The sequence below is a fragment of the Panonychus citri genome, unplaced genomic scaffold (assembly GCF_014898815.1).
Source record: "Panonychus citri isolate SS breed McGregor unplaced genomic scaffold, ASM1489881v1 Contig00028, whole genome shotgun sequence".
Taxonomy (NCBI): domain Eukaryota; kingdom Metazoa; phylum Arthropoda; class Arachnida; order Trombidiformes; family Tetranychidae; genus Panonychus; species Panonychus citri.
This window is the reverse complement of record NW_026515433.1, coordinates 460,874-483,449: the sequence shown is the minus strand read 5'-3', so window position 1 is coordinate 483,449 and position 22,576 is coordinate 460,874. Positions and strand designations below refer to the sequence as shown.

The window sequence follows — 22,576 nt, the reverse complement described above, 5'->3', positions numbered from 1 at the left end:
GAACAAAATGAATCAACTGAGAACTATTATCATAATGTTTACTTTTGTTCAATTCCATCGACTTAATAGTTGAATGATTGGTAGACATTTGAAAGATCAATAATTAACCTAATTAACCTCAGAAACTTTTCGCCTTAATTATTTCCATTCCACTCTCGATGACAACAATTTAAGCAGTGATTCTAATCAATGATCAGACAAAACACATCAAAATCATCTGGAGAAAATTTTCAACAATAATTAAATTAATTAACTAATTAATCTTTTGTAAGATAGCAAAGATTTCAACTCAATCTAAATTGAATCGATGCCTTTTCTCATTACTATCATGTTATCATTAAATTCTGATATCAAATGATAAGAATTAAAATCAACAAGAAAAACTCTCAGTCTCTTGAATTTCTTATCGTCAATTTCTTTCCCTTTCGATACTTAAAGTTACTCAGAATCTTCATCACCATCATCATCCTCATCTTCATCTCATCCTCTTTCAATTTCCAAAATAATCAAAAATAATTAATTTTATTCGAAAAAAGTTATAAATGAATTTAAGACACAAAAAGTTAAGCAAAAGTTAAGTAACAATAATACTTTATGAAGATGAAGGAAGAGAAAAGAGAGAAAAAGAAAGAGAAAGAGAAAGAGAGAGAGAGAGAGAGTATGAAGATTGGAAAAGAGTGAGATTGAGAAAGAGAAGAAGATGAGATCGAGGGAGATGTTGTGAGAGAGTTTCTGTTGAGTTGTTACCAGTTTCGTTATAACTTTCATTCTGTTCACATCAAAGTCTTGCTGTTCAACATTATCATAAAACTATCATCTTCATCTTGATTAACATAGTTATCATGTGTTACTTTGATATCAATTTGAATTGTTGACAGTAATTAAGGATTATTATTACAATAATTGTTTGTTATGCAAGGTCAATCAGTGAAAACTTATGAGAATCCATGTAATTTAATTATTGGTAATTATTCAAATCACCTGAAAACCTCAACACAATCAACTAATTATCATCATTATTATTATCCTACTTGTCATCCATTGGAAACTCCGTCCACAACAATTAATCCAGTGACAATCAACATCATTGAAAATAATAACAGTAAAATTGATCCTGATAGTTTATTACCTTGTTTACATTTATCATCAATAATGACCGGAAGTAATAAAATCTCAATTGAATCCTTAACAAATAATTCAAGTGGTCATCTTAAAAACTCAACCACAACCACCACCACCATTGGTAACAATTTGATCAACAACAACAACAACCTTACCAACAATAACAATAATATCAACAGCAACATGAATCATATTCACAACAATCAGACCAACATAAATCATAATTGTATCAACACAATTAACTCCAGTGTTAATAATAGTATCAATAATGTTAATGGAACTTTGAATAATCATTCAAACTACACAACGACCAATAAATTGATGATGAAACTTTTACCTTGGTGTAAATTGAAGAGGAAACAGTTTGTTTTCCGAGATTCACTTTCCTGTGATGATATTTCATCTGTGATGTTTAGACGATCATCTGTCCAACCAATTTCCGGGTTATTCAATGATAAGAACTACCAATTGACAACGATTACATCTTCATCTTCATCTCCATCAACATCCACCATGACGACCTCAACATCGGTCACCCCTTCATCTTCATCCATCACCTCATCATCTCACTCGACCACTTCATCTTCCTCGATGACCATGGCTCGTCTCTTTACGGGTAAACGCAATTCAAATAACAACAAATCAAATGGTAATTTGAATAGTATTTTATCCTACACGATGACCAATCGAAAACGAAACTGTCACAATAATTCAATAACCAATGGACATTCAGGGTCATCGATTTCTTCTTATCCAATGGTCAGTTTTGTTAATAAAGGTGAAGGATTGGTTACAGTTGACTCAACTTTCGATCGAATTTTAATGTCCAATGAGAATGAGCTTTACTCCCTTGGATCAGCGATCAATAATCCTCATCATCATTCTCATCATCCTTCATCAACATCTTCTTCAGTTTCGTCTTCATTCAATAGTTTCTCCAATGGATCATCTTCCCTTTCATCATCCAAATCAATGGGCAATCTTGGTGCCAACTATGGACCGAGTTGTTCCAGAATTAATTCATCAACTTATTCAACCTCTGATTGTGATTTACCAAGTGTTTATGGTTCAATGGGTGCCAATGAACTGCCCCCGTGGTTTTATGGGCCAATTTGTAGGGATAATGCGATCGATATACTAGCACGTCAACCAATCGGATCATTTCTTGTTCGTGAATCGATATCGAAACCAGGCTGTTATGCGCTCTCGGTTCGAGTCCCGAAACGATTCCAAGTGACCGGAGTAGCTCATTACCTCATAATAAGAAGTTCCCAAGGAACCTTCAAAATCAAGGTACAAATCTATTGATCACTTTGACACCTCCCATTCCTTTAATCCCTTAATCCCAAAACCACTTAATGAGCACATTATCTAACATCATTTCCTGATCCGTTTTGATAACTTTTAACAGAATCAGATCTTTATACCTTGATTCCCATGAGGGAAACAAAATCCAACAATTTGATACTAAGTTTCAAAGTTTAATCGTTTATCACTTATCTTAATGACTTTGAGGATTGAGATGATGAAAAGATAAAATCTATTGGTCATCATTTGGTCATCAGAGTTACCAGAATCATCTCCCACCATCAACCTTAATGTTTTCTCATTTATTCCGAGATTTTTTTTTGCTTTTCTGTCTTTTATCAAACGCCTTCTATTCAATGTCTTCATTTTATCATCATTATCATTGTGATGATGAGATTTACAGTCAATTTTTTTGTTCGACTTTTGATCCAACATGAAATTATTTTAATCTATTTTTTGTTATAAGATTTGAGATGAAAAGATGATTAAGATTTAATTGAAATACTAGTCTGAGTTTTAGAAATCAATTGTTAATCCCTGAAACATTTCACTCTGCTTATCCAAGCGATGTTACCTAATGTTATATAATGATAAACTTTTCGTGTCCTATTGTCAGTCCACATCCGGTCTTCAGGTAATCACTTTTGTAGCATCAACAGTAATCTTAATGGTAGAGATGATGATGAGAAGACAAGTGAAAGTAAGAAAGAGAAGATGAGGAAGATTAATTTATCTTTGATCCGTAACGAAGGTGAAGGAGAAGGTGATTAGTTGGGTGGAGAAGATGATGAGAGAGAAAGTGTAATGGAAGAGAATCGAAAAATAAATGGTTCTCACTTTGATTTCCACATCAATTTGAGGACATTTTTTGTTCTATTCTTTTTTCTTATTCGATAAACTGGCGACACAAATTGAATATTATTTTTTATTCAACTTTTTTCTCCATTGAGTAAACACATTCACTCTCCTGTTTGTTAGATTTTACCCTAAGGGTGAAAATGGAAAGGTAAAGATGCCAAAAATGATTTCATCTTTTTTCATTCTGCCAAAAATAGTCACTGTGATTCAGTTTGTTGATTATTTGTCATCAAGCTACTTTCAAGTTATCATATCAACGTTTTCATCCTCATCTTCATCTCCACCGACAGAAACAATAAAATGGTTCAAACTTACAGGTAGGTCAATAACAGGCCTTCACTTTGAGAACACATCAGGACATTTCTTTGAAAGATACTCTGTAGACAGAATGTTTATCCGTAGAACCGGTAATTTTCGGGCCTCACTGTTCAGCCCATTTCTTCCTATTTATTCATCTTCCATCATCATTCTCATCATTTTTCCTCTGTATTTACATTGTTTATTCCTTGTCTTTCCTTCGTCTTCCTAATCATCTCTTTCTCTTTTCTACAAAAAAAACTTTTTTTCTCAATGATATTGGGTAAAGATCGATGTTCAAAATGAATTTCAAGCGGAACTTTTTTCTGTTTTGTTTTCTTCTTCATCCTCATCTCTCTCTCTCTCTCTCTCCTTTTGCTTCAATTTTTCTCTTTTCCTTTTGGCCTCATCATCTTCATCTTCTTCTTGACCTTTGTTGTTTACTTGATCGAGGGAGGAATCGCCCCTCCTATGGTTTGGCCTTTTTTACCTCTAAATTGCTATTCTCAGGTTAATTATTGTTTAAATTAATTCTCATCAACCTTGTGGATAGCTCAATCATCTTTATCATCACCAACATGATGATGGTTCATGTTGATCATCACGTGACAAGATATTGATAACAAGTGAAATGAATATGAAGGATGATGATGATGCGGTTGATGCTAAGGGAATAAAGATGATGAGAAACGAGAAAGATGAAAGATAATCATGAAAATCATAACTTTCTGATGATTATCAAGATTCCAACTGTTGAAAACAAAAGAGGAAACAATTAAGATTAGAAGAAAAAAAGTGAATAATTAATTTAATCGTTAATGAGATGCTGAGTTTGTGAATTAAAGTAGATACTAAATCAACATAGATTTTTAAATTAGCATTTGCCATTAGTTAGAATAATATTTAGAAACAATTAATTTATCAAGTGTGAGGAAATTGTTTCAATTATAATTAAGATTCACTTGACCTGGGTAACCAAAAAGCTTCACTTCTTGAGCTCCATGTTGAATAACTTTGTTCAAATTCTGGTTCCTCTGATCCGTTGATCCTTTTCCAGATCGGGATAATCTTTTTGATTTGATTAAGTAGATAATAAGTCGCTTCATGAGCTGCTTGTCGGTGGGCTGATGAGCACCCGATCAGAATTGATGCCTCGCACAATTTAACTAATCCTAATCTGTGGATAACATAACATTTGTTCAATTTGAATTTGTCAATCGTATGTTTAACTAATCGATTCATCATCTTGATCGCCATCGCTTCATAAGATTCATAGTAAAGTGAAGTTACTTGACCAGAAGTATTTCCGTCCGAATCAATTTCATCTTGACGAGTTACTCCAAGGAATAAGTTAATTGCTCCTGATGATGGAGTAGTTAGAAAATTGATTGCATCCGCCGATTTAATTGTTTCCTTAGTTAAACCAACATAACTTGTCTCCCGTTCAACCGCACTGACAGTATTATCGCTTGATGATTGTAGAGAATCAGAATCGCCCATTGTAACAGTTAATTAGATTGAAAATCGTCAAGATAATAATACTAAAAATAGAGATAAAAATAAAATTGACTGATTGATTTTTCCAAAATAATTGGTAAGATAATCAATCCAAAACTGGGAACGTTGACAATTAACAAGATAATAGACTTTGGCTCTCAATTGTAGGATCCAAGTGCCATTGAAGCTTGAAAACAATATCGTTGTTGAGGTAAACAAAACAAGATTCAATGGATTAACAGATTAACAGGTAACAACAATCAGAGGCAATTAATCAGTAAATTGTTCACAAAGCCTAAAAATTGACCCAACAAAATGATAGTTGAAAGTTTTCAAGAAGATATTCCAATGAGACAGTTAATTAAACCTAAGACACTTTATTGTTTTAACAAGAAAAATTAGTAAACATTAAATTAAACAATTAAAAGCTCAGCGATGACAAAACCAGCAATTAATTAAGTGTGTTGAGCAAACATATGATTAGAAATATAATGTTACCATTTGAACGCCATCTACATTGAGATTTTATTGCTAGAACCAAATTGAGATTAATTGAGAAGTTAATTTCAATTTATCTTTTTAATTGTTATCACCATTTATCAATCAAATTAACTCCTAATTTGTGAGTCTATTGTAACATTAAATTCAAATTGACATCTACGTTCAATCATGTGAATTAGTGATTAGTGTTTTTTTTGTATTCCATTTGTGATATAAAGCTGGAGGTTCCATTATGCTTTGTTATCATGTTCCTTGGTAAATATTGTAATAATTATGATTATTATCACTCTCTTATGATCATGATCATCACCATCATGTTGAACCTTATTACCTTTCAATGAAATGCTTATTGTTATGCTACGTGTGTACATGTTTTCCTCATCTCTAGTAACATGGTAACTCTTTATCGCTTCATCTCCTTGTAATATTTGTTATTATGTTTCAATGAATCTTTCAAATATCATCACCATTATCATCTTACGATTTTCGTTTTGATTAATGGTTCCGTTAATAGATAATCGATGAAATATCAATTGTAATTAACATAAACTTTCCATTAGCACTTCTATTTTCTTTCAAAAGTAATATCAATGTACCAACATGATCATATTTTAAGCTCATATTCAAACTTTTTCCGCTTCAAGTGATCATGATGGTGATGAGATGTTGATGGTTCGAGGTATTTATTGATCCATGATGATGATGGACTTTTCCTTTCTATTTGCCTTTGCAACTCTTTTCTCTGTCCTATTAATATCATCTGTCACATCTTTGGTCAAAACTGACCTTCTCTATGTCGATACTGTTTCCTGTCATCTTATATCATCCGGACCTTTGGTATGATGACCTTAAACCAGACAAAATCTTGTTTCTCATCATGATCACCTCATTAGCTTTTTATTATCAATGAGTTTTATTTACGTTTGTTTATCTTTTGTTGAATTATGATCATTGTGATTCAGTCAATTGATTTACATGAAACATGAAACTGATTGTGATTTTATCAATTTGAAAATGTATTGAAAAATTGTGTCAGTCAATTTAGTTAACATTCAATCAGTTGATCCATTGATTTTTATTCAAATTACGCAGTGAATATCCAATTCAATGAATGATCTGAATCTATTTCATCATGAACACTCTCAATACTTTATATACTCACAATCTCACTGCTATTGACAAGATTTTTTCTTCCTTCTTGTTGATCAAATGATTAATTTACATCTCAATGAAATTGAATGTCAGTTAAATTTATTTTCTTTCACTCAACGACAATTTAGATTATTGCTTTTTACAAACTCGACTTCTCTATTAACTAAGCAATCAAATAAACTATTTTACGATTTTCTAGTTCATCTCTCAACGAAATGAACACGCAATCTGCGTTTTTTCATCTTAATCGCGTGTTATTATTACGAAATTGAATCAACTCTCATCCTAATAATCGTCATCATGAAGAGATGATAACGAAGACACTTTTAATTGACTCAAGATGATTACATTTCCCTGATTGTTAATGAAAAGGTTAAACTGGAACATGTCCAGATAATAAACAAATAATGAGTTAACCATCAAGTTGAATGAGTTAATCAACCACTGAGAACTTTTTTTTACTATTTAAAGTTAATTGTTACGATGATTAACATTGAATGATAACAATTTCATTGTAAATTGTATAATAAATCAATTCTGTCTCTCTTTAACTAGACTCTTGATAGTCAACAATCAGGCGTATCATTAATAAATCATTTTACTTGTAACATTGTTTCCCATTTATCAATTAAAATAATACGATAACCATTAACTTAAATCAGTTTGAATGATATTATCATCATTATAACAATATCATCTTCAAGTTACAATTAAGTAATTGTTTTTGATTTATTTGTATTTAGTTAACTAATAGTTAGACTCATTAAACCTTTGCCGTATTTATTTCAAATAATATTTGGGTTTGGTTGTAACAATTTAAAGTAATTTAATTGCAATCAAAAGTTGTTGACACATAATAATAAGCTGAATGAGCACCACTGGTTATCTAATTGTTACAATTAACAGCCCAAATAAATCAGATGAAATGATTTAATCGGGTATTTTTGGTGAGTCTTTTAAATTAATCAGAATCCTAATTGTCATGATTGTGATTAAAATTTATTCTTGTTGATTATTTTTCCCTTTGAAACTTCATTTGTTTAGTTAAATCTATTAATTACTTTGCTAATTCAGTTGTTATTAAATTACAAGCATCCTTAATATAAAACAATTATCTGGTTAATTCTTATACACGAAAGGCAAATAACCTTAATTGTTTCATCTTAATTATCATCTTTCATCTTGACAATTAGTTGTTTCCTGTTGTAATAATAATGGCGGATAATTTGAAGCACTTTCAAAGTAAATATAATAACTAAAATTGAACATTTGCTTTTCCAATGATTTAGTTAATTGTTAACAGTTAATTTCTTGTGGCTTTGTCTTCATTTTTCTAATTACAAATTTATAATAACAATTTTAAACCTCATTTTGATAATTAGTTAATCCGGTTCACATCTTTTAATAGAAAATTAATCTTATATCGTTTTTTATTATTAATCATAAACAATTAACAAGTTGTTGACATTACCAAGGAAAACTTTTAATCGTTTAAATCCAATTGTCCATAACTAATCTTGATTAAACTGGAAGAACAGAAATAAATCAATTAACAATTAGCTACACTTAATTCAGTCATCAAAGTATCTCGGATCCTTTAATCAACAATTAATGTTTATTGTTGATTAAATTATAAATCATGATGATGAATATAAACTAATTTACTTTTCAACCGCTAGACAATTTAAGATTTTGATTGTCAGTCTTTACTTAATAACGATTAAAGTTAACCAAAAGTTATTACTAAATTATTATGAGTGACAATTTAAAAAACAAACAAAGTTAATTTTAATTAAAGTACATCAATTGGAGCTAATTTATCACCATCACAATTAAATTACACAGAGACATGGGAAGGTAAACAAAGAAGGTAAATATTAATATCTTGTTGATGATTAAGATGATGAAGATGATAATCATCATCATTATTATTAAGGATACGAAGATTATTATTATTATGATGATGATTTAGTTAAATAGATTGTGAAAATTTGAAGAGGCTCTTGATTAACTTTGATTACTATTAAACTGTTAACTGGTAGAATGGTGAAATTGAATGAATCATGTTAATTGATGGAGCAATTAAGAAGCCATTTATTAACTAATCAATGTTAATCGATCATTATCTTGTATCTTTCTGATTACTTTTCATGATGATTTGATTTTGTTTTTGTTTTTTGTTTCATCTATGATTAAATCATTTTGATAATGATTGTGATGGGGCCAATGATGATATCTAATTAGAAAGATAATATATTTGGATTACCTCCCTGGAAGCAAAAATAATGATTAAATTAGTAAATTGAGAATCAAATTAACTGATAATATGTCACCATTTCAATTGCTGGTCTCATATTATCATCGTCAGTATTGATTATCATTCATCAGACCTCATATTGTGTGTGTTCATTGGTGTTGATTACTATTGATAAACTGTGAGAATTGAACAGTTAATGTTAGTGTTTTTATATTGGTGATCACATTTATTAATTATAATTGTTTAATAATCTAATTACGATTAGTTGTTATCAAGTTTCAAGATGTCATCTAATCACCAAGTTAAGTCACGGAAAGTGAATAATAATATTTACCTTGAGAGGAAATTTTCATTTTTTTTCTCATTGATTTAGGAAATTTAATATTCCTGCAATTAAAATTGAATTAAGACAATATTTTATTCTCATTATTCAATTAACTGCTGGTTAAATTGTCATTGCAAAAGTAAATGATTTTGCAATCAAGATTTAAGTGCAATTAATTAACAGAAAACATCAATTGGGGTAACATTGTCAACTACAATTTCCAACATTCACTTGATTCATATCTTATCATCATCTCTATCTTCATCTTTATCCATATCTTTTTCATCTTCCTGTGATAAATGTCATTTTCTTTGTTGTTTTTTTTACCTGTCATCTTAAACTTTGGCTTTTGATCATTTAAATTGCTGTTTACAAGCCAAAGAAAAACAAAAAATAAGTCGATAAGTTAAATATTAGGGTGATTCTTTCAACTATTATTACCTGTCTACATGAATGTCTTAAAGTATGTTGATCCCAAGTGGTACAGGTAATAGTGTGTACCTGAGAAAAGTTGAAAGATGAAAAGGAAAAAAGTTTAGATAAATGATCCAATTCACTTTCACTTTGAAGGTCCAGTAATCGTTGTGATAGTAATGATACCTGAGGTTAGTTGACGACTGATAAATATCCTTAGTAAAGTTTCCTAGGCCGTTATGAGGTGAAAAATTGAGTTACCTGCAAAGAAGATGAGGAAGAGAAAGAGGGGAGAGGTATCATTGAGGCTCTACAGTTTTTCTTGATTTCTTTTTCCCTCTTCTCACTCTCTCTCAGCTTGACATCTATTTCCCATCAAGAAAAAAAGTTTTTCATCCTGATCTGAATCAATTGAAATATTACTCGGGCTCAGAATCAGGAAAAGGTATCGGATTGAATGGCGAACAGATTATATCAAATGATTGGATGAATTACAAACTCAGTTTATTTGTTTCTCTCTTTTTTTCTCTCCCATGAAAAGATGATCTTTTCTGCATCAACATGATGAGGGAAGAGGCTCAGTTTTTATTTGTTTTTCTCTAAAACATTTATCTCTTTTTACTCCTTTAACCATTTTGATCCTCATCTTTTATCCTCTTGCTCCTAATCTTTAAGGTCAATCCATCTTGCTCAGTGAAAATGAATTCATCTAATCCTCTCTTAGTGTCCTCAACAAGATTCAATGACAATCATCAACATTATCATTTTAAAAGCATAAAAACAACACATCAAGTCACAACTTACAGTTTTTTCAGGAGTATTCAAGACATTCAATCATGATTACTTTAATTCAGTAGTAAAATGATACAACTAACTTCAATTATGAGTTTCATTTGAAATGCAATAATAAACTTCACCTCAAACCCATGATCTTTGTCCTCATATTCTGACCTTTTCTTATAAATTCCAATATCAATGAAATAATCTCAGGTCTTAAAGTTTCTACAGAACCATTAATGATAAATCAAGTCCAGAATTATATCATAATATAAATTGAGACTTTATCCATAGACAATAACTCAATTTGTTGGTTATCATTTCAATCAGAGATGGAATTGTGTTCCAATGAATGATTTCATTTCCATTATGATGAGACATTCACCTTAAATATTATCTAATGAAAGATATCTCATGAATGTGAATTACTGACCTTGTTTCCTTTGTGATATAACATTTCATTCATCATAATCATGAGGATAATAATATCAACACCGAATCAACTGTGAACCAGTGACTACTTGCTGTTGATTGAGATGAACATGTTACCATGATAATATTATATCTTAGTTTCAATTGACTCAGGGTTAGATTATTCTGTTTACTCAATCCAAGTCAATCCTCTCAATTAACTTGCATTAGTTATCATTATTATTGACATTAAATGTGTTCCTAATCACAATCAACTCCTACAACGAACACTAAAATGTACAATGTATTATAATAGATTCATATAAACTTTCAATCCTCACTGATTAACTCTTATTGTTGTTGTAACAATAATTCACTAATCTATTGATTAAGTGTCTCTATTATCATTACAATCGTAATCATTAAGCCAATAAGTAAAGCTCATTAAAATAATTAATCGATAGTAAAATCCAATTGATTTGTATATCAGTTAACTCTAATCAGCTTAATTGCCTTTGTGTAGTTGCTGAGCTGATAATTAAGATTTGATTGAGTTAATTTAGTAACATCTCAACAATGTTATCAGCTGAATAAAATGTTCACTTTTTGTGTATTATAAATGAAAAGGATAAATTGAATGTGATCAGTTGTATTCAAATGGGAAAAAAATGAAAATCTAATCAATTATAATTTAATTCTGTATCGATATCGTACCAACAATCAAATCAAATTTCACATTATTAACAAATCAACTTAATTCTCGTAAATGTAATCAATCCATTACATAAAAATGTCATTGGACTACAATGAGAACTGAATTATAAGCCTGAAAATGATCATTTAATTGTGTTTATTGAACTTTCAAGCAATCAAACAGCAAATTGAATTGAATTAAATTAAATTAAACACACTAAATCGATTGGATTACCTTTGATTAGCTGTTCAAATAAAGATAATCATATGAATCCAGTTTAGTTGTTTATATTAATCACTGATATTAAAAAATATTGTTTTCCAGTTGAATGATTATCATTCCGTAATTCCTGTTGATTCACAATTTAAATTACTCTCAAATTTTGATTAAAAGCTTCATGAGGTCAGTTGAAAGTAAACATAATATGATATTTAAAATGAAAGGCAAATAGTTTACATGCTTGACCAACCATTTCGTAATCATGTTCATCTTTATCATTCTCAGAATCCTCATCAATTTGTATTGATACAACAACGATTACATCTGATTGTATGTTTCATTGAGTGTGTCAATTTGTGAGTTGATTATTATCCTTATTCAATGATCAGCCATTAAATGAATGAACAATTATCTTGCTGAGATCAATGATCATCATTAACTATTGTCAACATTATGTTTTTATTATTATTTTCTGTCTTTCTCATCAAATTAGGAACTTTAATTCAAATTATTGATTGAAATGAATTTATCATGAAGACGGTTAACAATTAGATTTAAATGTTACAAATGATTGATGGTTATCATCATATTCATTATATTTTTATCATGAAGATGAAGTTACCTGAATATCTAATGGATGACTTTTCTCATCATTTTTCATCCTTTTCTCATTTTTTTCTCTTTTTTGTCACATTTAAATTGTTCATCGATTTATCTTTCGCCATCAGCTGAGGATGAGATGAACTCTTTTTATACTCTCGCTCCATTTCTTGACCTTTTGTTTCTATTATCATGATCATAATGACCAACAGAATCTTAATTCATCTTTTGACATGATTAAATTAAAACTCGGAAAGTGAATTAACTTTTGTTCCTGTTGATGGCATGATATTAATCAAGGTGAGAGATCAATGTTAATATATTGTCGATGATCATGATGAACAACAATAACCTCTGAACAAGTTATTATGAGAAATGAATTTCTGTTTATCTTCAGGTTTACCCGATTCTTTATCCATTGGGGATTCATATTGTCAACAAGATTTATTGATCAAGTCAACCGAATGAGAAGAAAAACTAATCTTCATTGATTAATGTCAATGGGAAAAAAGATGCTGATGTTGATGATAATCATCTTCATCTTTATCTTCATAATCATGAGAAAGTATCAGCCTATTGAATAATACCAGTGATGATTATCAAGATTACCTTTTCATCTGATGAGTTTGTAAAAAAATCGAGGATGAAATTTACATTTTCTGAGATTCTTTTAGTTTCTTGATTAACTGTTTTCAACTTAACTTTTACTGTTTGTTGATAATGATTAATATTAATATATGTTGATGATATTTAAAGGTGAGTCTTGATTGTGATGTTAATTAAGATGCATGATTGGTGTTTAATGATAAATCAATTGGGTTGGTTCATCATTGAACTTCATCTTGGACTCATAGTGAGGACAATTTTAATTGCCTTACAGGTTATGATGATTTATCATTAAATTTGATTCTAATCACTTGATTGCGTGATTATCATTTTCATCATCAGCATTATCATCTTGATCAAATTCATTGAATTTATCAACTATCTCTTGTTTCAAATTATCCAATAATCAAAGTCCTATCACAATTTACTTGATTAATCAAACTGCCTCTGGACAAATTAAATTATGTAAAGTAGTTAAATTGAGTTTCGACCTAATCAAATGCTATTAAGACAACAATTAAGACTTTATCAACTCAATTTGTCGATAGTTTAGTCTCTTTGATGATAGAAACAATTAACTAATGATTAAGCTATAGTTAATTGTTGCTTTTTTTACAAGAATCGACTAATTAAATTTTCAATCAGCTCATTTTAATTGGTACTCGTTGAATTTTGATTCATAAATTGTTACCTGACTATTTTACTAATGATATAACTAATTAATCTTAATCTTCACATTGTCTCAAATTTAATTGTAGACATTTTTAATCACATTTATAATAATCACCAACTCATTAATCATTAATTTTTCGCCTCTTTAATTACTTAGGGTAACAGTTTCCGTCATTAATTAATTCATCAAATTTGGATAAATTTTTCCAACCTTTTTCTAAATTAAATTAAAATAAATCAATTTGTTTAATTTCGTCACAATTAACTGATTGTTTTTTTTTCTTTCTCATGTTTTCCACAATAGGGTTTCACCAAAGAGTTTTCCAGTCTCAATTCACTGATTGTCCATCATTCAATCATGCAGGAACTTTTACCATGTCCACTTGATTTATCAACAATTAAAATTCACCAACATAAAAACTCACAAACAATTATAATTAACTCAAATGAGGCTCAAACTCAGCTAATTGAAGAGACGGCGATACCAACAGACTCAACATCCACATCAACAACCACCACAACGGCAACTCAGTCCGCAACAATTAACTCAACATCATCAACAACAATTACAACGGCATCATCATCATCATCATCATCAACTATAACACCAACAATTAACTCTAATTATGATTATAATGACGACCTTCTTGTTGACATCGATTCAGATCCTGATTATCAGAGGATCTTGACTTCATTCCGGAAAACTATGGCTACATGTAGATAGACCGGCTCAGTTATTTCGACATCTTGATTTAGTGGTAAATTCAAATGTTCAAAATCGATTCGAACTTTTTTTCGACTTTTCCAATGAGAAACAATCAACATTTTCGATCCTCTATTTGTTCAGTGTTCCTCATCCCATAAGCATCGTTTTGACCTTAGATTGATAGACATTCACCAAGAGATTTGTCCAGAGATTAAAGATAAAGGGACTTTCTGTCAAATGTCACAATTAAAACGTCCGTTGGTTCAGATGATTGTATTGATAGTATTTGATGAGATTAGACAATTTACCAAAATGTTAAATCGCGTTAAGTTTTTTCTCTCTTCTTTTCCAACAATTAATACCAATTCCAATCAAATTAAATGAGATAATAACTGAATAAAATATTACATGAAAAATAGATTGATGTTGATGACGAGCAAATAGATAAGCAATTAAGTGCCATCAATACTTGTTAATAGTGTCGGTAGTTAATCAATAAAGTAAATCTAATCAAAATTGAGATGAAGAAGCTCAAGCTAATTGAATGAAATATATGAAAATATTAATTACAATTGAAGAAAAGGCTGATTAATGAGAAAGAAAGAAAAATACAATTAGTTACTTACCTAAACACACCTTAACCTTGTTTGTTAATTGTCTCAACGATTAATTGAATTAACGTATGACCTGAATATTTTTTCTTCTTCTTCTTCTCTTGTCATTTAACTAATAATTATCTTCGTAACAATTTGTTAATCATGTTTCTCAATGGAAAGAAAAGTTTACTTTCAGTGGATATTTTGTTTTCTTTCATTGTTTTCATACTCATTTCAAGTTCATTGGAAACGACGACATTTGATCGGCCACCGCTTTGGAATCGAAGTGACCCGATCTTGGACTCTAATCGAGATGTCGAGATTTTAACTGCTTTTATCCTAGTCAGGGGACATATTGTGATCGGACCGGAATCGGAAATGGATTTGGATTCAACGGTTTTGGACAAGTTAATTACTCATTTGTACAAATTGCAACGACGATCACTTTCACCTTCCGGTTTGATGCTTTACCCAGCGATGGAGGAGCGCGATTTGGGCTGTGAATCTTTACCCTCGCCGGTTAGTTCACTTTGTTCCGCTGTTACGAAAGAGTGTCTTTCGGCTGCCGATATGATATCGATGATGCCCAAGAAAATTGTCTCTCTTCACCAAGCGTTAACTCGTCTCTGTCCATTGATCTTATTTCGTCAAACTCGAGTTCTTTGTGAAGTTGTAGATTCTCATGCTGAAGAATTATTGTCGGCCTCAAAGAAGCCCATTCTAGTTGAACCTTCTTCGGAAAAAGTTTGGGCTTTTGCGATTCTATTTGTAACTTTGTCCATCGTTGTTTCCATGGGTGGATTGATTCTCCTTCCATTTCTACATCGTGATCATCGACGTACTATTCTGACTCTTTTCGAAGGCTTAGCAGCCGGAGGATTAGCGGGATCAGCGGTTCTTCATTTGTTCCCTCAAGCTTTTGGAATAGCTGATGACGATTATCGTAAATATTTTTGGAAAACTTTTCTTATCTTTGCCGGAATTTACAGTTTCTACATAATCGAACGGCTTTTGAAGCTAGTCCTATGTCTCAAAACCAGGCACGGCTCTCGGGGTAGACGTCGACGTAACTCATCATTCCGTGACGAAATCGATCCGATTAGTTTATTGTCAAGATCAGCGACGCTTGGATCACCTCCAGGTCTTGCATCAGGTGTACCAAGATGCTTTGATTCACCAAACACCGAGACTGAAATACTTGAGACTTTATTTACCTCACCAACCGCTCACACGGACTCACCAAAATTTCAAATGGATGCGAAACTTGCAACGATTCGTGATCCAATCACGTTAAAAAGTATCACAGTCCAAGACATGGGTCCAGCAAGCGACCTTGCCGTTGTAGCCGCAGCTTCAGTTGGTGGGTCAGTTGCCGTTGCGGGTAATCTGGTTCCCGGTTCATCTTCGTTAGCGACCGATATCGATACAATTTTACGAAAACAAGCATTCGTTTCCGATATGGCTGGAAGGAGAAAAGATCAGTACACTTCGACTCGAGCGATTATCGATGCTGCTGCTTGGATGATTGTTCTTGGAGATGCATCACTTAACTTCATCGATGGCCTTTCGATTGGTGCTGCATTCGATCGTAATATACTAGCAGGTATCTCGATCTCAGTGGCTGTCATGTTAGAAGAGGTTCCTCATCGTCTAGGAACTTTCGCCGTTCTAATCAGAGCGGGAATGGAAATGAAACAAGGCTTTTTCTGGATCTTCGTCTCCGCCTGTACACTTTATCCTGGTCTGATTTTGGGAATTTTCCTCGGTGATGCCGCTGAAGAGGAATCGCCTTACATATTTGCTCTCGCCGGCGGTATGTTCTTATACATGGCTCTAGTCGATGTTATGAGAGAGATGAATCGATCCATGGAAAACGCCATTAGGAAAGGAATTAAATCTTCATTGCAAATTTTGGCTCTTCAAAATGCCGGGATTGCGATCGCCATCTTATGCTTATCGGTTTTAGCTCTTTACGAGAAAGATATGGACTTCGAAGCGGTCGAAATTGAAGAGTTGACTCAAAATGCTCTACAATGATCATAAATTTCCGCACAACAATCAAATCGAAAAAAAATTACGAATATTTTGTGTCATCAAATCAACTTGACCATCGAACCAAATATTTGGGTTATTCACCATAAGGTTAATTGATGATGATCGAGATGTTTAATTTAATTGTAAAAAAACGAATCAACAAACTAATTACCAATCATCATTTGGTAAAATCGATCAATGAAAAGTTATCTTTTTGCTGAATCGAGTTCTGGTCAAGTTTCTCTGGACGATTCTTGATTTTAATCATATTCCAAACAATCAATTTACTGTTGGTTGGAAAAGATTAATTTAATTTGTATTTTATTTTTGTAATTTGATTATTAAATTAATAACAATTATCTTTGAGTTTGTTTTCAAATGTGACAAGATTACGATAATATTAATACAAGTGAAGTAATTAAAATAATAATAGTCAATGGCGATTGATAACATTGGATGATAACGAATTATGATAAAAAATGGATAAATGAGAGAAGAGCGAGAGAGAGTTTATAGTTAACAATATTTTTCTAACTAATTAGTTGATTGTGATTATGATTTAGTTTGGGAGACATCGAAAAGAGCTTCTTCCTCTTCGGATTTGATTCCATTAACTCCGGACATTTCTTGATTCCCTTTAATCGCTTCTACTTCGTCCTCGTCGTCGTACAAGTTTTTCAGTCTCGAGGCATAAAATAAAACTCCAAGGTCAAAACAAGAACCAATCATGACCAAAGTAAACGCAGTTCCATGTAGATAAACTCTGAATTTATCGATATCATACAGCCAACAATTACCAGTTTCTCCACATGATTCCTCCCAGACTAAACAAGCAGCATCGGTGACGAAGCCAAATATTATCGGATAAGGAATATAAGCTATTTTGAAAGGGAACAATTAGTAAATCGTTTAGACTGGATGAGAATAGAATTATTTCTTACCAAATATTGCCATGCAACTACCGATTAATCCCATTGCAAACGCTTTGTCCTTTGGATCAACGGCTCTGATGAAAAAAGAATTGAATTGCTTATTATATCAGTAGTTAAATTTGACAATTAAGCTCGTAAATCGTGTTACCTTAGAGCAATGATGAAATTACCCGCCCAAGCAGTTGAAGAGATAATCCCAGCGATTCCAATAATCGTCAGGTAAAGAGGCAAAGAATTACATTCTTGTTCACAATATCCACTAGTTACGATATCATCCATTTGCGGTTGACATGAACATTGTGAAAATCCCTGTAACAATTAGGATAGATCAATATTAATATAATGTACTTGGTGATTCAATCAATCGTTTGGAAATAATTTTCGCTTACTAAATAAGATGAATTCGATAAGCTAACTTGACAACCAGCGTAACAAGGGCTGAAATAATTGGTCTTTTTATCAGAACCACAGATTGGTTGGAATACGGAAGTGGTACAAGAACAGTCTCTATTACATCCGGTCAATAATGAAGCTCTAGAGTTGGTCAGTAAATTGATGAGAAACAAAATAAATAAAGAGGAAAATGAAAGCAGTTCAATCAACTCACCTCGCTGTGTTTTGGTCAACGATAATGTTACCAAACTTTGGTGCTGGACACCCGATGAACATAGCCGCTAATATGAATACATTACAAACCATTTCGATAATTACAACATAGGCGATTAGCACTTTTGGCCTTGGACGTATTTTCGATATCGCTAATCCTCCGGCAAATATGCCGATCACTTTGAGAACTGAACTGGTCGATCCTGTAGACAATTAGTTAATATTAAATATCAAAAACAATGTTTACAAATATTTGTTTCAATCTCTCAACGACATATAATTGTAATCAAGATAGAAAATCAATCGAATAAACAAAAAACTCTGAATTGATGTTGATATTTTCATGAGAATTAAGAATATTTTTCATCACTATTTACCTAAATCAGCAAATTCGTTAATAATTAGTATTTATTAATGTTAATCATCGACAGTTAAGTGTAAATACTTGACAATAATTAACAGTCAATCGAGTTATAATTTACTATGATAAACAAAAGAATTGACTAATTGCTTGACAATTTCCTGAATGAATAATATTTACAATCCATATTCGTGATAATTTAATATAATTATCAATGAATTTAACCAAATAATCAACAAACAATTAACTAACCATCACTATGCTAATATAAGGTAGGATATCAACTTAATTATTGTATCAATACTTATCAGAAGTTATGATTATCTGTTAATTGTTGGTAAGAAAAAGAAAGGAAGTAATTAATTTCCGTTCTATAATTAAAGATGTTGTTAATAGTCAAGTACAATTAAACTGTAATTAGTTAAATTGACAATCAAAAGATGAAACAATCTTTCATCTACAAGACTGAAGAGTTCAATTTGTGTTAGATAAAACAAATTAAGATAATTGTGATTAAGTTTCAACAAGTTTCAACCAAAATTGTGGTTAATTGTGACATTTAATTACCTGTAAGGAAGCTCGAAGCAGCAGCTGATTGTCGGAATTGAGCTTCGATATACCGAGTTTTGGTAATATAATAACCCGCCCAACCGATGACTCTCATCGCCCCTCCGAGTGTATCAAATACGAGAACAGGGTTGGTGACGATTCTCTTGAAAGTGGCCAGAGCATCTAAATTGTTGACGATAAACAATTAGTTTGACGAATAAAATTTCCAACCAATTACAGTGATTTACCTGGAAAACTCATTTTCTTCTTGGGCTCTTGCTTTTTTCCTCCCGATTTCATGGTAACCGGAAACATGAACATCGGAATCGACGATAATAATATTCCAAATCCAATGATAAAGAACCCGATCCACCAAGCACCGACCCACCGGGGATCATTTCGAGGTATATTCACTTTAACTGTGGAAATAATAATTAAGAGGGAAAAAACAATTAACTAATTTCAATGGACCACTTGAGAAAAAAAAACTTGATGATTGTGAGTTAATTGTTAATATCACCATTAGTATTATGGATCGTTGTTAATCCCTTGATTAAGATGTTTCCAACAATTAGTTAATTGTTAAATTCAATTACATTAGATACAATCATTTAATTGCTATAAAAATTTTTGCTGACAGTAAATTAAGTCAATGATAATCAACCTAATGTATCAACAATTAGTAGGTGATGGTAATGTTAATAAGTTACATTTGTTTACCTTTTAAAATAGTTAAATGATTTAATTTGATTGACAATCAGTTATAATTATTAGATCTAATCAATGTTTACTAACCACTTAAACTTAATCACATTGCCTTTTCATTTGATTGTGATTTCATCTTAAATCAACAACATATACAATTGATAACAATTAAGACTAATGATAAACAATGGAAAAAATTTATTTTTTCCTCCCTTTTAAACTTTGATATTTGTCTGATAATCAATGGATTAACAATTAAAACTCTGATCCAGTGATTTGATCAACAATTTAAATTGATTGTAACTTACTGGTTGGATTTTCATAGAGACTCAATGAAAAAGATGAGAGCAAAAAACCAAGAGCGACACCAGAATAACGGATAACCATAGTTGTACCTAATGAGAGACAATTAAAATTAATTGAATGATGGTTAATAAATCATTGATTAGTCAAATGATAGCAATTAACATCAAACTATAATCTAATCTGATGTTAAATCAAACAAAATAACCAAGGAAAAGATTGAAGAAAATAGCAAATTGATTGTCTACTAGACTTATTATTAACCAAAATGGTCATTTCTTGTATTCCAATCATTAATTTATCATCATAATTAATCACAATTTAATACAATTCAATCCATACTCTCAATTGGGTTCTTAATTAGATGATTGATTGATTTTACAGTTCTCACTTTTCCACAGCAAATTGGTAACCATTGATTGTCTGCTGAGAGAAAATCACAATCAACCAGAGCAATTAACGAACTGAGTCTAATCATAATTACCATTAGCAATGAAAATTGTCACAGTTAATCAAATTTACTTTTCAAATTGTAAAAAATCTTTCGATATCATAACGATTTATTGAGAGTTTTCTGGTTAATTTTAATTTCTGTTCAATTGTTGTCAGTTAATTGTGACTCTCTCTCTCTCTTTCTCTTGGTACTTACTGAAGTAAACGGGTGAATTTTTCTTGTCAACATTATCATCTAAATAAGGGACACCAACAACCCAGAAAGCGGTGTTACCCAAGCCATTGACGAACGACCCAGCCCAGAACAGAGCATAAGCACCGGTCATAAACGTGTGTCGATCGGCATCAAGACAAGTCTCGGGTTTGCCATCGACTGAACAAAGATCAAATTTAGTCGATGACATTGAAGCATTTGCTTGTGACGATTTAAGCCCAAGGGTTTCAGCTGAGAGAAGGTGAGTCGCAGGTCCATAAAAGAGATAAGGTAAACCGGAAACAATGGACGATAGACCCACTAAAACGGTTCCCCATCCGATTATTTTAGGTCCATGAAATTTGGTTCCAAGATAACCGATAACCGGAGACATTACCATTCCCGAAATATTGTCGGCGATTAAAATTAATGCCGATAATTTTGAAGGGAAAGCAAATCGTTTCTCTAACGTTGACATTACTCCAATTAAATAAACGAAATAAGCTGATCTCATTGTCGCGATTAACGAGAAAATGGCCACGAAAATTTTAGGATTAGCACATTTACGAAGGAATCGAGGTCGCCAACATGTAAAGCCACAGGTTACTTCGGGTATTGAAGCAACGGAAGGACGAGGAGCGGAAAGGTCAGTAGTACTTAGATGATTTATCAGATCGGCCATTTTAATTTCTATTGATTATGAGCACCAATCAATCAATTAAATAATAACAATAATAACAACAATATTCGAAGATGATGAAATCACATGAAAAAAAAGATGATGACAGGAGAGAGGAGAGATAATCAAATAATTGAGGAAATGTCAATGATGATGATTAACGAAACTCAGAGGGTCGAATCATCCACTTAATCTGGTGAAAGTGGAGGAGGAGGAGGAAGGATAATGATTGAAATACAGTAGATTTAGCTGTTGGTCTGAGAACTGATTTAATCCGAAAAGAGCTTCTTGTTATTATTTAAACATCGACAAAAGCCTAATTATAATTGTCACCATCATCTCAACCTCCTCCTACTTCATCATAATCAACACCATCTCTCTCTCTCTCTCTCTCTCTTGATCATCTATCAGATGAGATTATATTGTTCAATTGGCTCTCAATGGTGTTGCTTTTAATTCAGTTAAACTTAAAGCCTCTTATCCCTCCGTTGATATCATTTTCATCTTCCTTCCCTTTTATCATCATCTTTATCTTCATCTTTTTATATCCATTTATCTGTGTATTGTACACTTGACAAGAATAACGGTAAATTGTGATGGGAATATTTCAGTGATTACGAATCGTCATTCGTTGGTTAATCAACTTAACTTTTGTTTTTCTTTCTCTCTCTCTCTCTCTCTCTCTCTCTTGTTAGTTTTAATACTTTTTACCTAATTGTTGATTGTTAACTTTGTCTAAATTTAATTGT

The 22,576-nt window shown here is 31.6% G+C and overlaps 4 protein-coding genes across 6 annotated transcripts; 2 read left to right on the top strand and 2 right to left on the bottom strand.

The window, feature by feature from the left end:
• The first annotated feature begins 563 nt into the window (after window positions 1–563).
• LOC128397349 (putative uncharacterized protein DDB_G0282133) lies at window positions 564–15,390 on the top strand. 3 transcript variants are annotated; one of them, XM_053358067.1, is made up of 3 exons: window positions 597–2,415; window positions 14,015–14,468; window positions 15,252–15,390. In XM_053358067.1, the coding sequence occupies exons 1-2, from the start codon at window positions 913–915 to the stop codon at window positions 14,432–14,434; spliced, it is 1,923 nt and encodes a 640-aa protein (XP_053214042.1). In that variant the 5' UTR covers window positions 597–912; the 3' UTR covers window positions 14,435–14,468; window positions 15,252–15,390. The 3 variants fall into 3 exon arrangements, with proteins under 3 accessions (XP_053214043.1, XP_053214042.1, XP_053214041.1); XM_053358068.1 differs by lacking the exons at window positions 14,015–14,468; window positions 15,252–15,390 and adding an exon at window positions 2,534–2,806 and having other exon boundaries at window positions 564–2,415; XM_053358066.1 differs by lacking the exon at window positions 15,252–15,390 and having other exon boundaries at window positions 598–2,415; window positions 14,015–14,654.
• LOC128397351 (molybdopterin synthase catalytic subunit 2-like) lies at window positions 4,367–5,562 on the bottom strand. Its single transcript, XM_053358070.1, has one exon. It carries the CDS (start codon window positions 5,083–5,085, stop codon window positions 4,537–4,539), a length of 549 nt encoding a protein of 182 aa, XP_053214045.1. The 5' UTR covers window positions 5,086–5,562; the 3' UTR covers window positions 4,367–4,536.
• On the top strand, window positions 14,461–17,425 carry LOC128397350 (metal cation symporter ZIP8-like). Its single transcript, XM_053358069.1, has one exon. The coding sequence runs from the start codon at window positions 15,175–15,177 to the stop codon at window positions 17,047–17,049; it is 1,875 nt and encodes a 624-aa protein (XP_053214044.1). The 5' UTR covers window positions 14,461–15,174; the 3' UTR covers window positions 17,050–17,425.
• On the bottom strand, window positions 17,351–22,171 carry LOC128397348 (solute carrier organic anion transporter family member 74D-like). The gene is made up of 9 exons (XM_053358065.1): window positions 21,152–22,171; window positions 20,508–20,594; window positions 19,743–19,913; window positions 19,513–19,677; window positions 18,586–18,787; window positions 18,368–18,512; window positions 18,127–18,287; window positions 17,988–18,052; window positions 17,351–17,924 (listed from the first exon to the last, which is right to left on the bottom strand). Exons 1-9 carry the CDS (start codon window positions 21,828–21,830, stop codon window positions 17,599–17,601), a joined length of 2,001 nt encoding a protein of 666 aa, XP_053214040.1. The 5' UTR covers window positions 21,831–22,171; the 3' UTR covers window positions 17,351–17,598.
• Between the last annotated feature and the right edge of the window lie 405 nt (window positions 22,172–22,576).

Coding starts and splice junctions, on each gene's coding strand:
- LOC128397349 (XM_053358067.1), top strand. CDS start 913: ATGCAAGGTCAATCAGTGAAAACTTATGAGAATCCATGTAATTTAATT. Junction 2,416..14,014: donor AAGGAACCTTCAAAATCAAG/GTACAAATCTAT, acceptor TTTCCACAATAG/GGTTTCACCAAAGAGTTTTC.
- LOC128397351 (XM_053358070.1), bottom strand. CDS start 5,085: ATGGGCGATTCTGATTCTCTACAATCATCAAGCGATAATACTGTCAGT.
- LOC128397350 (XM_053358069.1), top strand. CDS start 15,175: ATGTTTCTCAATGGAAAGAAAAGTTTACTTTCAGTGGATATTTTGTTT.
- LOC128397348 (XM_053358065.1), bottom strand. CDS start 21,830: ATGGCCGATCTGATAAATCATCTAAGTACTACTGACCTTTCCGCTCCT. Junction 18,788..19,512: donor TGCTTCGAGCTTCCTTACAG/GTAATTAAATGT, acceptor AATTGTCTACAG/GATCGACCAGTTCAGTTCTC. Junction 18,513..18,585: donor GTTGACCAAAACACAGCGAG/GTGAGTTGATTG, acceptor GACCAACTCTAG/AGCTTCATTATTGACCGGAT.